Raw genomic sequence first — 17,676 nt, forward strand, 5'->3', positions numbered from 1 at the left:
GGTGGCTCAGTTGTTAAGCCTCTGCCTTCGGCTCAGATCATGATCCCAGGGTCCCGGGATCGAGCCCCGCATCGCGCTCCCTACTAAGTGAAGAGCCTGCTTCTCCCTCTCCCACTCCCCCTGCTTGTGTTCCCTCTCTCGCTGTCTCTCTGTCAAATAAATAAATAAAATCTTTAAAAAAAATAAAAGGGTTTGGGGAGTGCATATCTCTCCCACCCACAGACATTTTAAAGCAAAATTATATGAAGATACATAGAATCATCCTCAAGTGCTATAAAAATTGTATTGGCTTTATCATCCTGAGTTATTATTACCCATGCCATATAAACTCATAAAAAATACTGATTATTTTCCTCTCAAATATCAGTGATTCTTTTTATTCGTTCAAATGTACACAGAGCAGCCCCTATCTTGATTTCACCTTCTACACATCTTAGAATGCTTCTTAAGTTTGATGAAACATTCCTTCTCTGGGGGCTTCTCACTAGCTGGCCTTTGAGCATGGTGTCATTTTCACTGTTCACAAATCGTCCTTTACCTGAATTTTGGGGTCTCCAAGATTCAGAAGCCCTGGGTCCTTGATTGGGATCCATTAGTTACCCAGTGTCCTAATCTCTCATTTATGAATCTGATATAATAATGTATACTTCTTTTTTTAAGCTTCCAGGGTAGTTGTGTCAAACTATATAATACACATGAAAACATCATAGCATTTAGAAATGTAAATGATATTCTTTTGGGGGTTGGTCTACAGTTTTCTATTAATGTAATGACTTTCTCTTCCATAGTGATTCATATATCCTCTTAAAAATTCCAATATTTTGGTTCACATTCCAATTCTCAGCTCAATCTTGTTTCACTATCAACGTTTTGACTGACAAGATACCAGGGCTTTGACCTAGTGATCAGTTTACTCATCCTTCCTATACAAACTTTAAGTACAACCAGTAATAATAATGAAGGCTAATTATTGATGCACCAGGTACTGAACTAAGCACTTTATTTATATGAACTAGTTTAATCCTCACAACACCCAATGAATAGTTATTATAATTGTGACTTCTGTTTTATGTATGAAGAAATGGAACTGAGACGGTTTAAATGACTTGTCTCTGATCACATGGCTCATGGCTCATGAGTGGTAGAGCAGGGATTTGAACCCACACAGTTAGGATGGCACAGCCCAGAACTTAACCACTCCTCTATACTGGCCTCTCAGCACCGTATATACCACTCCCTAAAATTTCTGCCAATTCCTTATGAGGAATATTCCTTATATAAAGATGATTCCTGAAAATTACTCCCAAACTAAAAGAGAAGACTTTACACCTGCCACTAACTTATTACAGGCCTCTGCAGGTTTAGAAACATAGTGGACCAAAGGAGGATGGCGAAGCCTCTCTGGGTGGTCTCCTGGCCTCAGGCTCCATCACCTTCCACACCTCAGAGAAAGGGGTTTTTCTAGGCAAATCGGATTGAATCCCTCTGCTGAGTAGAGTCCCCCTAGTGGTTCCCCTGGCTTTCATGAAGTTCAGACTCTTACCCACCTCTTCCTGCCTCCTCTCCCACCATTGTTTCCTCCCCTCTACCCTCTGGAACAATGTTTCATGGCCCACTGTCCACACACAAACCACTTGTTCTTTAACGCCTCTGCCTCCCCTGCTGTCTTTCTTTAAGCCCCGCCTCCTTCAAAACTCAGCTTTGGATTTCACTGTAGGGGAAGGCCCGCTCAGGAGCCTTGCTCTCTGCTCTCCTAGCATCCTGTGCATACTCTGACATTGCATTTATTACACTTGTCTTTCCAGGTAGAACACAAATATATCTTTTCAACAGTTCCATTTTCCCAGCTCTTCAATATTTGAAGCCAGTGCCTGGCACAATTCTTAGGACCCAGTATGCGCTCAGTAAACGTTGAGTGAGCAAACCAAGGGTGAGACACGGGGTGGCTCTAGTCCTAGACAAAACTATACACTGCCCCCTGAAAACTACTGCTGAGCCTCCAGGTTGACAATTTTGGTTTTTCATTTCTTGTCTTTTATCTTTGGGCACATTTGATTTGGTTAGCGAATAGGTACCTATATGTAACTTTTGAACACATAGCAGAGTAAGCCAGGTTAACGCCTTTGCGAGCCTTTCCTTGATGCAAATGCAGCTGAGGGGAGCCCTGTGGCGCCCCCTGTCGCTCACTCACACGCAGCCACTTTGTGAGCCGAGCAGGAAGAAGGGAAAATGTTACCTCTGCATCTCCAGGGTCCTGAAGAATCGCTGCTTCCATGAACAGGATGGTGACAGGCAGGTCCCCTTCCTTCAGTCTTTTTAAGCCTTCTTCAAATGCTCCAGGCCAATCCTTGAAGGGATTTTCAGTGTGAAAGTAATATCCCTACAACACGGAGAAGGGCGCTATGAGATCCATCCATTTATCTCTTCCTTCTGATATTCAGTAAGCTCTTTTTGAATTTGAATTTATTTGTTTAAGTTATTTAAATTAAATTGAAATTACTGTTTTTTTCCCCTTCCTATGAATGTAGGACATTTTCATTGTATAACTTTTGGATGATATTATTTGTTATTGAATAATACAAAAAGAAACAAAAGTTACCCATCATGCCACAACCCCTATCACTGCTAATATTTTGGAGTTTGTTTTCTGTCTATTACTCTTTTGCTCTTTTTGTTTTAGCCATTTCCCCCTGAGATTTAAAAAATGCAGAGTTTTAGACGTATTTTTGCTAAGTGCTACCATCCATTCCCCTGAAATGTTAATGCCACATTCTGTACATCTGTTTATGTGCTGTGACCCTTTGGAGGGCTACAAACCATTCTACTATCTACGATTTTTTTTTACCTTCCTGCTCCTTGAACCAGTTTCTGTCCCATTGAGGATGCATGTTTTAAACTTATAGGTCTTTTCTTTCAAAAATTTAAATCGTACGTAATGTATAAATAATCTTTTTCTATGAATATATAAATTAAACAAATAAGCTCATACCATATGTGCAGTTTTGTAGCTTAAGCCCCACTTAGTTTTAGTTTTTAAAATTATTTGCATTGTGCCAAAACTTACTTAACCAAGCTCCTACTGATGGGCATTCAGGTTACTTTCCATTTTTTTGTCCTCATAAATAAAGTTACAGAGAAAACCTTGTGCTCAAATCTTTGCGTATGATTATTAACTTAGGATAGACTTCTAGAGGGCTTTTTTAGACTAAAGGCTATGAACTATTTTGAGGCCCTTGATATGTATAACTGAATTGCTTTTGAGAAAAATTTGTCCCAAGTTAAACTCTAATTGGAAATATCTGAGAGAAATGATTTGTTGCAACCTTACCAGCATAGATCATCATAATATCCTTCTAATTTGATAGATACAAATAAGCTAGTCTGTTAATGATGCTACTAAGGTTTAAAAATAGATTAAATGGAGACTTTCATTCTCCGTTGTTGCTGAGAAAGACAAACCTGCTTATCAAAGCCACAGGGTATGACCAGTTTAAAACTGTGTAGTGCTGTTACAGATATGGGGGTCCCAGGGGCGAGGAGCTCAGGGCCCCAGCCATGCCTCAGGCGCATGAATTACAGCCTAGAGTCGGCCAATCTATATCAATGTTTTCTCTTCTTGCCTAGCTTTGATTTCTTTGTAGAAGAGGGTTATATTTAATAAGATAGTTACTCTAATTTTATGAGATTGCCTGGCCTACTGAAGGGCAGAGAACACTGGCAGGAAGACATTTTAATGACTATGTAGATTGAAAATCCTCTAAGATTGGAGATTATTCATCATCATATCTATTGCTAGGCAGGCATTCAATAAATATTTGTTGATTGAACAAGTGGAAGTTATCCAGAACTGAATATCATTGAGACTTCCTCTACCACAAAAAATCCGTAATACACACATATTATATGTATATACATATACACATATATATAGTTTTTCCTTCAGTAAGAAAATTCCATATCTTTTTCTATCTTTCAAGTCCTTTAAATTTATTTCTCAAAAGTGTCCCTCCCCTCTTCACCAAGTGTTTTTATTTTTTATTATTTATTTATCTGTTTTTATTATTTTTTTTCACCAAGTGTTTTTAAAAGCATAAACCCAAGGGCAACTGGGGCTTCATGGGTAATTTGGCCAGTTGTTGACTGAACTCACACATTTGCTGGGGCTCCTTTCAGGGGAGTATCTTGGGATTGGGACTTGTCCCTGGTACTTGACCTGGCTGCGTGAAGCGTATCTTTTCCACCGTGTTTCTTTGTCAGCTGTGTAAGGACCACCCGGGAAATACAGCCCTAAGCCCCACCTCATTCCCCTGTCCACTGATACCATTTCTCTTAGCTCGTCCACATGGCTCACATGAATGACTGACAAAAAGCATTGTGAGATTAGCCAGTTCTTGTTCCAACCCACCCTGCACGCCAGTTAGTTCAGTAACTTGCCCAGCAGTCAAGAATGCAAGCTCTTGTTGGCTGTCAAACAGTATAAACATTGATAAAAATATTTAAGGATATTTCATTCTAGCTTTGCTGTCTTCACACATTGGATGATTATATTGTTTTCATCCACCAGAATTTCTTCTAGGTCAGGCTGACAGTAATTTGTCTACTTAATTCTCGAATTTTTTGCAAAATAGTTAATGACTAATTTATAAAAATATGATGCAAAGAGGTTGAGAAAACTGGTCAGCATATATAAGAACAGACTCAGTCACCTTCTCGCTAGCTGAGATTGTAACTTGGTTCTGAGCTTCTTGGTTCTCTGATATCCAGTTCCTCCGGGCCATTTCTTCCCATTCTGCTTGCATCTTATCCCAAAACTCTGTATCTGACTAGGAGACAGGAAAAACGAAGAAGAGAGATGGATTTAAGACCATGTTATGTCACCTGGTTTATTTCTAAAAAGACAGTTTTCCTCATAGATCAGAATGAGTTCTGAGGAGGAATAAAATGTTCACACTGGCCACATCCAATGATACTCATGGTTGAAGAGCTCCTGGAGGGTACTTAAGTGGTCAGAGTGTTAAATTGGATTAGTTGTGACTTTCTCCAGCAGGAAAATAGTTATCATCTGAAGGACGAGGATCATATATGCCAAATTCAGCTCAAAATCCATTACTTGAGCAGTTTCAAGTCTGGGCACCGGGCACATATTTTAGGAAGGATGGTCTTAGAGTTGCTCTCAGGATATGAGGAATTACAGCAATGGCTTTGGGACTGAATGGGTAGTGACTTGGGGAAGGAGCCGACCATGGACAAGGGAAAATATTAGTTGACCCTGCTCTGTGCCAGGCACCTTGCTAGGAGAAAACTGAGCATAGAGGATTATGGTCACAAAGCTAGGATTGCATAGCATCAGAATCCCAGTCTGGCTTCCAAGCCCTTGCTCATCACCTATGGCAAACATGGCCTCCTGGTGCTAAAGAATGAAGGACCTTGGCTTTTGGTGTGAACTTAATTGAGTCCTCTTAGTCAAGGTCTTGTCTATGGCAGGATGGTTTTTTGAAAAATATTACTTTGTGTTTTTCTCCTTATAATTTTCCTTTATGTTTTCCAAAAGGGAAACCAGGGCATTTGCTGCCTTTTACCTCAGGGGAGGACTGAAACGGAAATTTTCTGCAAGATCTGTCCCTGGTTGGCTTCTATTTTGTTAAGCCTAAAGAGAGTACGTTGGGTGTCCTGGTGTGAGGAAAAAGGGGCAAATATTTTAAAGAACTTAAGGGAGGAAGGAGGAAGGGGAACTTTCCAGGGGCGGGAAAGACAAGGAGGGTGGTGGATTCTGAGATGAGTGGGAGACTGGTGCTTAGCTTTTAGGTTTTTCCCTGCAAACTGGCCTAATTTCCAAGAGCGTGGCAGAGGGTATGATTGGGGGGCTGACTTCCACTCTTTTTCTGACATGGCAGGGACAGACAGAAACTGGATTTCAGTTGGGGCTTGTTGGCTGTTAGCCGTCAACATGACAGACAAGAGGGTAGAGACTCTGCCCTTGATTTCTGGCACCACATAATCCTTCCATATTTGGTGTCTGAGTCTAAGTTGGTAAGAGAGATGCTTGGAAACTACTTAATTTTCTTTAAAGAAAACAAGGGATGTTATTGCTTGAACACCTGAATCTGGGACTGAGATGCGTACTCTTATCTGCAAATCTCAATTTCTATGATTCTAAGTGCCGTGACTTGCTGACACGCCATCAAGGTTGTCCTTCACCTTTCCATCCTTCTAGTCTTACCTTCTACTCTATCCTCATGCCTGGTGGTGGTGGTTCTATGGGGGGAACTCCTCAAAGTTGCTCTGAATGATAATTATATGCTTATTTCTTCTGGATACAAATGTTCAAGAAATAAGGGCCAGCCCAATGTGATTAATCCTAGGCGGCTAAATAAATAGTAGGTCTTGTTATTCTCCTTTATTATGTCCACAATACTCCTTCCTACCACAGGAGTGGGTCCTGTCCCCTCAGCAGAGGCCTCCCCTTGATGAAGCCTCAGGGTAGCAGGCACCTTGATAAATCTGTGTTTGAGAGGCTAGAAGCACACGGAATGGCCACCACTTATCCAGGTTAAGGTTAGGAATAAAACTCAAAGTTTCTTTTTTAACAAGTCTTTTTAGCAGAATACCAAATTATGCAAAAGAGTGATCTCAGATATACAAAAGCAATGGCTTGATAAAAAACCAGAAGGAAATATGCTGCCATGTTAAGAGTAATCTGTCTTTGAATGAAGGGATGATGGGTGGTGTTTTTCCTGCTTCTTTATACTTTTCTGCACTTTCTGCATTTTCTATGAGTATGCATTGCTGTTCTAATTTTTAAAAAGGTTCAAAATGACAATAAAAGAGAACAATTATCTGTCCTTTTTTAAATACCATAAACCTGAATATTTAGATGCTGAGGAATTTGGAAAAAAATTTTTGAAAAAAATTTTTGGAGACTCGTTTTCTTGAATAGCTTTTCACAGTTCAGCTTGTCTGCATAGAAACTAAGATAAATCTATCGAGTGAATATAATTACTGATTTTCCCAGTTCTTCTGAATGAAAGAATGAAGATCACTTCATAACATGTACATCTGGATTACAAAAGGATGCATCACCTTTCCTGCAGTTTCAAATTAGAGCGTGGATGCAGAAACCAGACTGCTGTAGAAAACAGGACCTCAGTGGAGATGAGGCTGCCAGGCTCTTATTTAATGAGATACACCAGGACTTACTGTTACCACTTAGAATAAGTTCTGCTGACTAATTAAAGTGCACAGCACAGATTCATTTAATTACAGATGACTACTTTTAGCACAATCAATTTTCATCCAGTCTCAGAATCCAGATTTCATTCACATAACTGCAATTAACACTGCTTCTTTTTTTCTATTTCTAATCAATTTTAGAGAAACCTGAAACAAATCTGAATTTTAACGAATTGTAGACACGACTGAGGGGATTTTATGTATTGATGATTTTCTTAGCTGTTCTGGGATTTTGTAGACAGTTTTTTTTACACTCTACAGGTAATAAGTTATGTGCTTACACCAGAAATGAGCTATCTGCAATCCATTTTCATTTTTAAAAATAGCTTTCTGATTATAACAATGGTAGATATTCATAAGAAACTTGGGACATGTGGTAGAGTGGTTAAGAACAGCTCTCTTCTCAGATGGGCCTGGGAACAAATGTGGCTTCATCACTGACCTTTGGCAAGACCCTTGACTCCTCTAGGTCTCATTTTCCTTATCTTTAAAATGAACATACAGTAGTGATCTTGGTTAGTCATTATGAGGATTAAATAAGAAAATATATCTGTGGTAGGAAACATATGGAAAATGTTCAGTAAATGTAGGTGTGCTTATTAGTGTTTTTCTATCACTGAGAAAAAGGTAAAGAATGAAACAAAGATCACCTACAATCTCAAAACACAAATATACATCTAAGAGTATCTTGGTGTTTTAATTTGCTGTAAATATATATCCTCTTCTAGATACCTTTCCTCTCTTTATTTAAATCTTTCGCTTCTACCTAATTATTCAAAAATTGGACCAAAGTTAAGAAGATTATGGACAAAACAGACTGTTGTGTAGCCTAAAATGTTATTTAAGAAGAGTTATTACAACATGGAGCAGGCCTTGGGTTATACCATTTCTTTATAAGTACTATGATCACAGTGATAGACAACAACAACATATAACGTGTTGGGAAAATAATGACTGTAGAGAAATGCACCAATAGCATTACTTTCATGGGATGGGATTATGAGTAATTGTCCCATCACGTTTCCTTGTATTTTACAGCATTTCCCAAATTTTCTATTGCTAACATGTTATTTTTGTGAAAATAAGATTTGGTTAAAAATACTTCTGGGGTGTCTGGTTGACTCAGTCAGTTAAGTGCCCGACTCTTGATTTGGGCTCAGGTCATGATCTCAGGTTCATGAGATCAAGGCCCCGACGGGCTCTGAGCTCGAAGCAGAGCCTGTTTGAGATTCTCTCTCTCCTGCTGCCCCTCCCCCAACTTGCACATGCTCTCTTACTCTCACTCCATCTAAATAAGTAAATAAGTAAATAAGTAAAATAATAAGTAAAACCTTAAGAAAGTAAAACCTTAAGTAAACAAGTAAAATAAATAAATAAATAAGTAAAACCTTAAAAACATACTTCTTTTCAATTTCAATTCCTCCATGATGTTTCTCCAAAAACCCTAAACTAGAAGCATCTCTTGCTTCTCTCTGTTCCTTTGAATGAACATTGTGTAGTTAGGAAGAAGAGAGATATGTGCTAGAAGCTTCTATTATCCCTATAAACTTGAATAAGTCATTCAAACCCATCTGAACATTGTTTTTTGTCATTTGTAAACTAAGAAGACTAAATTGGCTACACAATAGCTCAGGTTTCTTTATGCAGATTGACTCAGAAGATCAGAATAAGTGGGATGGGAAGTGGGCTTCTAGCCTAAAAATTACATTTTAAAGCGTTTTCCTAAGAGTAAAACTGACATTTTCTCTTTACTTTTTGATTGTAAAGCTAGAAAATAAAAATTTCTATAAGAACCATGACAAAATTAAATACTAATTAAATTAAAATATAAAGAATAAAAAAATAAACAATTTAATTTAGAACCAGGGAATTTTAAGGAAGAACAGCATATTGCTAGTTCCCACTCACCAGTCTATTTTGGTTATCCTTGAGTTAAAATAGAGAAACTTTCTATTTTGTGGCCAAACATAATTGTTGAGTAGAAGGATCCTGGGGTTGTGCTGTGAAAGAACTGTTTGATGTGAGATGATTTGCCCCTTGTGCCTGTGAGGAGTCTGACTTTCTTTTTGCTTCTTTAGACATCCATTGATTAACTGTCACTGGATCAAAACTTAAACAAACAATCCATTCTGTATATGCAAAAGAAAAAAGAGTAGCCCTTGCATGGCAAGGAATGAAAATCACTGTGCAAGTTTGGACAAAATATTTGCCACAACAGACAATTTTTGTTGAAGGGAAATTATGTGTAGATCAGTTAGACAGCTTATTGCCCAGGGACCCAGTAGCCCAGGCTAGCAAAACGTGGCTGAAACATCTCCACTCACATCTCGTATTGACGAAAAGCTAATATTAGTCAAAGATTCCATGTGGCTGCCCAAAGAACATATTCAACCTGGGGCTGTAAGAATAGATGTTCAGCACCCTGTTCAAGGACTGGATAGAATTTTGATGGGTCAGAATTAGTTTGAGCTCTGGGTGAGGTTCCGGGTGTCCCACGTAGTGACGGTCATTGGCAAACTGGAGTCTATTCAGGCAAGAGTGAATGGGCAAGAGTAACCCAGTTTATGAAGTGATTCACTGGTACAGCAAGGCTCAGAGGGGTGGTGGAGCTGGGCAGGAAGCCTTAGCCTTATCTTGCAGACAGAAGAACTAGGGTGAATGAATGGCAGTTCCTGGGGGACAGATTTTTATCAAATGCCTAAAAATGTAATGGGCTGTTTCCTCCTCAGGAGGATGGGTTCCCCAACATTAGAAGTCTTTTATTTTTAGAGGCAGGGCTGGGAGGTGGAGGTGGAGGGGTAGAGGGGTGGAGGAAGAGGGAGAGAGAGAATCTCAAGCAGGCTCCACGCCCAGCACAGATCCTGACCTGGGGCTCGATCTCACAACCCTGAGATCATAACCTGAGCTGAAATCAAGAGTCGAACACCTAACTGACTGAGCCACCCAGGTGCCCCAACATTAGAAGTGGAACGACCAATGTGAGGAGTGCTTGTAAAGATGATTCACAGATTAGTTTGACCGATGAATTCTATAATCTCTTATGACCCCGAGTATCAGATTACAACATGATTAATGAGTTGATTTATTGAGTCAAACAGGAAGGCTCAAAATATATAAAATCTCTGTGCGATAAGAAATGGGTCTGTCATGCATGCCTCCTTCTCAATCTAAACAATATAGGGAAGAAGACTCACGGACTTTGGCGTCAGGTATAATGGGCCGCAATACTGGCCATGTCTCCTGTCACAAGACCTTTGACAATTTCGCTCACCTCTTTAACTTGGTTTCCTCATTTGTAAAATGTAAAAGTCTTGTAGAGTGGTTGTGCAGATGAAGGAAAACAATGTATGTAAAGTGCTTAAAACTTGTAACATTAAGAATGAAGGACTTGGGGACGCCTGGGTGGCTCAGTTGGTTAAGCGTCTGCCTTCAGCTCAGGTAATGATCCCAGGGTCCTGGGATTGAGCCCCGATTTGGACTCCCTGCTCAGTGCGGAGTCTGCTTCTCCCTCCCCCTACACCCCTTTCCCTGCTCATGCTCTCTCTCAAATAAATAAAATCTTAAAAGAAAAAAAAAGAATGAAGGAATTGGCAGTTAATGTAATTTTATATTTGTAAATGAAAAAATGACTTTTTAGGATAGAGAGAGATTGCCATATCATAACCTGTAAACTGTGTGGTTCAGAAGTTTTGAAAAACAAAACTATTGGTACGAGCACTCAGCACAGATTTTCTGGTTGCCTCTGGGTTAGACATGCTTCCTTGTTTAATGAAATCGGACATCACTGCCCAAGTTGGCAGGCACCTGGGCAAACAGTCCGAGGCTTTCACCAAACAACATGGTAGCAGGTTGGTTGCAAAAAGTGGGGAGAAAAAATTGGAAATGATGGTAAGGAGAGAAAAGGGCACAGGAGTCTGGAAATAATACAATACAAGGCTTGAGCAGGATGTCAGAAGGCAACCAAGAGCCATTTCTAACAGAATCTAAGATATTTTCCTGTTCTTTCTCTTCTTCCTCCCAGGGCAAGGAGCAAAAAGGAATGGGGTATTAAAGCACAAGGAGCAAAACTTGTTGTGCAAATGGGCAGGGGTCATTTTTGAAAGAGCTTTTTAGCATATTCATTAGCAAATGAATGCCTTTGTGGAGCCAGAGTTTCACATGATTATAACCACGTGGCTCCTGTGGGGTCTGCATTCACAATGGAGAACTGCTCTCCAGGGGTACTGGGCCTGGAGGTTTGGAGACCCAAGTAATGGGTTTGCTGCTGCTTTGGGGATAAAGTTTTGTGGGGCCAATTTCTCAGCAGCTGTTTATGTTTTGCAGGCCTCCTGACTGCTCCCTGGGCAGCTGGTGACCGAGGGCTACAGGGCACAAGGAGATGGGAGGGCCCTTGGGTTTGAGCCTTGCCTCACATCCACGTGGTAACAAGCCCTGTGATAAAGGAAGTGGCTTGTGGCTAGTGGTAGTGGAAGCCCTGGCAGGTGGCTTTCTTTTTGTAAAAGGCAAGTGTGTGACTTAGGTTTTGATTGATGAGGCATCCACGTCAAAGATGGCTACCTTGAATAACCACATTGTGCCACTCACCCTAGATAAAGAGCCAGGTTGTGCGTGCCCTCCTCCTCCCCCCATTTTAGAGATCTTGGTTGATTTCAACAACTGACCATTTGGGTTGCTTGCTTTTTTCTCTTCCCATGCTTTAAATTCTTGCACTTACGTGTTAAATTCACCAATGAGGAGTGAGCCCACAAAACCCTAGGCCCCCACCCTCAACCCCCATAAAAACAGAACCCCAGGCCTGCTCTCTTTCTCTCTACACATGACCTCACTGTGTGGCCCCAGGTGGGCCATGTAATTTCCAGGACTTGTAAGTAATACACTTTTTCTTTTTCAGAGTTTCCTTGTGGTTCTTGCTGAGAGCATCTTGAAATCATAATAAGAACCACAAGGGCCGGTCCAACCACAACACTGGTTCTTGATAGGCTGAGACCAACACAGAACAACCATGAACAACAGGCAGTGCGATTCAGTTCCAGAGGGGCTTTCTTCTTCTTTAGCCATGGCCACACGTGGTGAAAGTTACTGAGTAACTCCCTACTAGCTTTAATAAAATAAAGTATTAGAAATATTTACTAAACCCAAACTATGTGTTTGTGCTTTGCATTATAGCTATATTAAAGAATAAAACCAAACAAAACACCTAGATGTGGGTACTACTCTCAAGAAGCTCACTCTCCAATGATAAAATAAAAATCGAGGCAACCATAATTCAGGATAGGGTGAACAAATGATGTAAAAAGAGATGAAATTACTTGTTAAAGTCACACTAATTTTGGTAAATAAAAGAGCCACAATTCAAGATACTTCATTCTTTCTTTTTATGACAGATTGCATCTTCTAAGATGGCTAAAACAGTATTTTGGGCCCCTCATCCTCTCCAGAACCTTGCCACACTCCATTAAGAGGTGGAGTCCCTTGCCCATCTTTGAATACTTGCCTTGACAAATAGAATGCAATGGAAATGACCTGCTGTGGCTTTTGGGGCTAGATCCTACAAGGTGATATGGTTTCTGCCTGTCTCTCCCTCTTCCTCTCAGGACACTCACTCCTGGAATCTAGCTATCCAGATGGCTATCCATCTATCTAGCAAGGAAGCCCAGGCCACAAAGAAAGGCCACATATAGGCGTTCTAGCTGTCTGTTGCAGCTAAGGTGTCAGGTGACTACTGGCATAAGCCATCTGACATGGGAGTGAGAATGCCTTTGTTTTTGTTTGCTTTTTAAAGATTTTATTTTTAAGCAATCTCTACACCCAACGTGGGGCTGGAACCCACAACCCTGAGATCAGGAGTTGCATGCTCCATGGACTGAGCCAGCCAGGTGCCCCGAGAATGCCTTTGGATGACTCCCACCCCTCACCATCTCCGTGAGCCATTGAGCCACACTGACACATGGTGCAACAAAGATGAGCCATCCTCTCTGAGCCCTACCCAAATTACATATTGTTTGAGCAAAATAAATATTGCTTTTTAAAGCCACAAGTGTTGGAGTAATTTGTTACACAACCATAGTAACTGGAGCATACTTTAGGTTTGAAGATTGGAACACAGAAGGAAGACTAGGTGTAGAGAAAGGATCTTGAAGGATTGACAGGATAATGAAGTATGGTAGCATTTCCCCAAAGAGTATTCTAGAAACAAAGAGTTCTGTGGTCAAATGAGCTTAAGAAACTGTAGGTTAAAGCAGAGGCTGCGAATCGGTGGCCTATGAGCCTGATCTAGCCAAGAGACATGTTTTTGACCCCTCAAACTGGATGCAAAATTTTCCATCAAAACCCAGATTTCAGATATCTCATGAAGATCTGTTAATATTGCATGACTAGAAGCAGCAACTCTCAGGTGATATGTGTGGCCTCCATCTCATCATGGCCATCGCCAGATCATTATCTTTATCTCCTGGAAGTAACTAGTTTGCAACTTCTGGACAAAAGTGAACATGTTCCTTACTGCATGACTTCCCAGGCTCTTCATATGTTAATGTATATTTTAAATCTCTGAGTGGGGATGTAAACAATAGTCCTTAAATGTATTCACCTTGAACCTCTGAGTGTGCATCTGTCATCAGGGTTCTCTAGAACACAGCTTGGAAAATGCTGATATAGAGACTCGGGGCATCTGAAGTTCCACAAAAACAGAACTCTTTGGTGGGATAAATTTGATGTATCCTGAGAAGCTACCAGGGACAGGAATTTACCACATATAGTTTGTTTTCATGTGATTGTTTCCAGTGAAACTCATCTCCAATTAGCCAGCAGTTTCTCTAATCCTCACATCTGTTGTGTGAGTCAGAATTCTTCAAGAATCTGTTGTTGTTATTGTTCTAGAAAAGGAAATGAAACCCAGAATGTGGAGGGAAGAATTAAAATAATTTTTGTAGGTTTTTAAGAAGACAACTCATTTGATGAATTTATCTTGTCAATGCTAGCTAGTCATTTAAAATGGCTTTGAAATTACATATAATTATGTATACAGATCGGACAAAGAATGGAAGAAACATTAAAAAATGAAAACAGTTAATTTATTAATGTCGTGGGAATTCTGGGTAATTTCTAGCCTTTCCTCCCCCAACTTTCTGATTTCCCTTATTGTTGTTGCCTTTAAAATAACTTTTAAAATTCTCTTAAATGAGAGAAAACCTTTGATAAAGGAATTATTTTTCTGGTGACCAACAACTTTTAAGTTCTGTGATTGGTTCAGGGTCTGCAAAAAATGTAAACATCCTTAGTATTAGAAATAGTGATTAAGAGCAGAAGTTTTGGAGTTAGTCTTGGTAGGAATCCCAGTTCTATCACTTAATTGTGGTGTGACCTTGAACAAGTGACAAAATCTCTCTATGTCCCAGTTTCTCCACATTAAAATGGTGTTGTTGGAGGAGGTAATTGAGAGGCTGTGACTACCGGGGGGCCCTCGAGCTAAACATGGGTAATTAGAGGCACCTCACCTCCTCCCCCAGTCTTTGAATGTCTGATCTGCCTACTGTTCCCACAGTGAAAGCTTTCTAAGGATGCAGCCTTGAGAGAGGAAGGTGTTGGGGAGACCATCTGGATGGTATATGTGACTGAACCCAGTGAGGGCCTCTGTATAAACATTTTAAGATTCTGGTGGGCAGGTGTAGAGATCTCATCTTGCAGCCACAGAAGACAAGCCTCATATGTAAGTTCCCTTGCTTAAGAAACCTGCCACCTACCAATATGGTGTGGTGTGCCGCTTTCCTAGGTCTCTCCTTGCCCTCTGTGTATGGGCCCAGTTTATGAACCAACAACCGGCAAGCCAGCCAGGAGACCAAAGTAATGGGCCTTGGGAAAGTTAGGCATTCTCGGGGGCAATCTTGCTTTGGCCACTGACCTCTGTGTGGAGAGAGGTGGCCCCTATGTTAGATGCTTGTGGCTCACCATGCGAGTCTCGGGACATCCTGAAAACGAAAGCAGGTCTGATACACTTGTTTGAGAAACTACACATAGCACACTGTGACAAAGAAGGGAAATGGGTGGCTGCCCCCGAGGGCCCGCCTCTCATGTGGGCAGCTCATCTGGCCACTGATGCCCAGCTAGAGGCTGAAGCTCCAGTTAGAAAGTTGGAAGAACTGAGGCCACAGAAGGACATGCAGTTGTCCACTATTCCTTTGGGGCTGGCAGAGAGGATGGGAGAGCAAGATAATAGGTCAGAGGACTTAATGGTCAATTTTGCAAAGCTCTGAGGGTGCAAGATGCTTGCACCTTGGGTTAAGATCCAACAGCTTGTGACAAAGCCTGGTTGGGACCGTGGGAGGTGAAAGAAATACCTGGGAAAGTGAAGAGAGCCAAGAGCAAAGAGGGGGATGTTGTGATTTACAGTGACAACTGACAGCCTCATGCAGTCTGACCCCTAGCACAAAGGGAGAATTTAAATAGTAACTACCCTAGATTTCCGATAATAAAGAATGATACCCCAAAACTCTTAGTAGGAGAAACTTGCATTCTTTTTCTGTCTCTTGAAGTTGTAAATCTTATGTCCTTGAAATACAAGTACCCCAGGAGACAACGAAAGCCCTGCCGATTGCCTGATTCCGAAGGAAAAGAAGGGGAAGGGATGCTTTTTTAAAATACAGATTGTTGTAGAAGCTTCCTTGCCCCAACTCCTGTCTACAACCTCCATAAGATTACTAATAAAGGGCACATACAAATCTTAAAAGTCTTCTCTACAAATATTAATAAAAAGCTTTAGCCATGTGAGTGGGTAACCTTCACTTGTTCCATCTGCCAGAGACACATTTGGATTTAACTGTTTCATAAGCCAGTGAATTTTATATTGTACCAGATTAATGGCTAAAATTTTGGAATGAAAGCTATGGGATCTCTGTTTGTGTATGTTATGTATGCTTATAGATATATATTACTTATGTGATGTTTTTCTTCCTCTGGAGGGTATTACCAAAATTAATTTGCAAAAGAGCTCCATTTAATTGGCTTAAAGAAAACTAAGCTTTGGGGTGCCCAGGTGGCTCAGTCGGTTAAGCATCTGCCTTCAGCTCAGGTCCTGATCCCAGGGTCCTGGGATAGAGCCCCGCATCAGGCTCCCTGCTTGTTGGGGAGCCTGCCTGTCCCTCTCCCTCTGTCATTCCCCCTGCTTGTGCTCTCTGGCTCTCTCTAGCTCTCTGTCAAATAGATAAATAAAATCTTAAGGAAAAAAAAAGGAGAGTAAGCTTTAATATCAATAGTGCACTTAGTTAAAACTGAAGCTTAATTTCTTTCATCCATTACAAGGACTATTGGTTTGTTCTTGATGAGATTATGAAAGGTTTTTCTCTACCTTTTAAGTAATCTGCCTAGAAAACAAAGATTCTGTGTTTTATCAAAATAATTTCCTGTGCTTTATACTGTCTTTATCAGTTCTTTGATTACTTATGGAAAACTGAGTCTTTTCCATTAAAAGAGATATGTTTTTTAGAACTATATAACTTTCTGTACTTGCCTTTGAAGTCTTTGTCACTTTGGTTACACTGATAATTAAGTATTGTTTCACAGTGACATTTTCAATCAAGTGTTTTAAACCTTTTGATATTTTTGACAAACTTCACCAAAATCAAATTTAATTTTTATTTATTTATTTATTTATCCAAAATCAAATTTTAAATGAGGGCTTGTGGACCTTGTCCTAATTTTGGGATTTTTCAGATTCCTGGAGCATCTCAAAAGATGTGTTCTCCCTCCTTATAAAGGAGAGATACTAAACTAATTAGGCTTATTTGATATGTTAAATTAAAAAGAATGCATTATCAGATAAACTTTCCTTAGGGTATCTTTATATGGAATTCCTAAAAATCTGATAGGTCCTGGAATAATGTTATCAGTCATAATTTTAAAATGTATGCCACAGAAATAACCAAATTTCCTTGTCGATTGCATTGTAGTGAACTCTCATCGGATCTTTAGCTATGGTCACTTTCAAAGTCTTTTGTCATTTATAGACAGTTATTATCTTACTCTGATGCTTTTGCAAAAATCTTGCTGCAAAAGTGCTTCATCTTCAAAGACATTCATGGAAAAGACTCTGACAAGTACAGGGTTCTAATAATGGAGATTAATTTGCCTTCATGTGGGAGAGAAAAGAATGGACCTTTTAAGTGCTTCCCTAAGGCTACGGGCAAAGCTTCACACTATGTCATGGGATGGTAGCCCAAGATTTGTTACTGTTCTTCCCCACAGCAATACAATGGGCCCATTACACTGATGACATATCATGTTAACATACGAAGACCTGCTTCTGCTGTGGGACACTTTATAGGCTTTGCTGGAACATCTGTGAGGGAAAGACAGGCAGTAAACAGCCAGAAAATTCAAGGCCCAGGTGTTGCTGTAACATTTTCGGAAATTTTTTGGTTGCATAAGACCCACGTTATTCCAAAAGCTGTG

The 17,676-nt window shown here is 40.3% G+C and overlaps 1 protein-coding gene across 11 annotated transcripts in view; it reads right to left on the reverse strand.

Moving 5' to 3' along the window:
- PEX5L (peroxisomal biogenesis factor 5 like) overlaps nucleotides 1-17,676 on the reverse strand; it is a 225,244-nt gene that overhangs the window by 16,251 nt on the left and 191,317 nt on the right. For all 11 annotated transcript variants that reach the window (XM_027585129.2, XM_027585126.2, XM_027585127.2 and 8 more), the window contains 2 exons: nucleotides 4,707-4,823; nucleotides 2,237-2,380 (listed from right to left, as the gene is read on the reverse strand). In XM_027585129.2, coding sequence (XP_027440930.2) covers nucleotides 2,237-2,380; nucleotides 4,707-4,823 — 261 coding nt within the window. The remainder of the gene's footprint in view (nucleotides 1-2,236; nucleotides 2,381-4,706; nucleotides 4,824-17,676) is intronic.

This window comes from Zalophus californianus, chromosome 1, assembly GCF_009762305.2.
Source record: "Zalophus californianus isolate mZalCal1 chromosome 1, mZalCal1.pri.v2, whole genome shotgun sequence".
Taxonomy (NCBI): Eukaryota; Metazoa; Chordata; class Mammalia; order Carnivora; family Otariidae; genus Zalophus; species Zalophus californianus.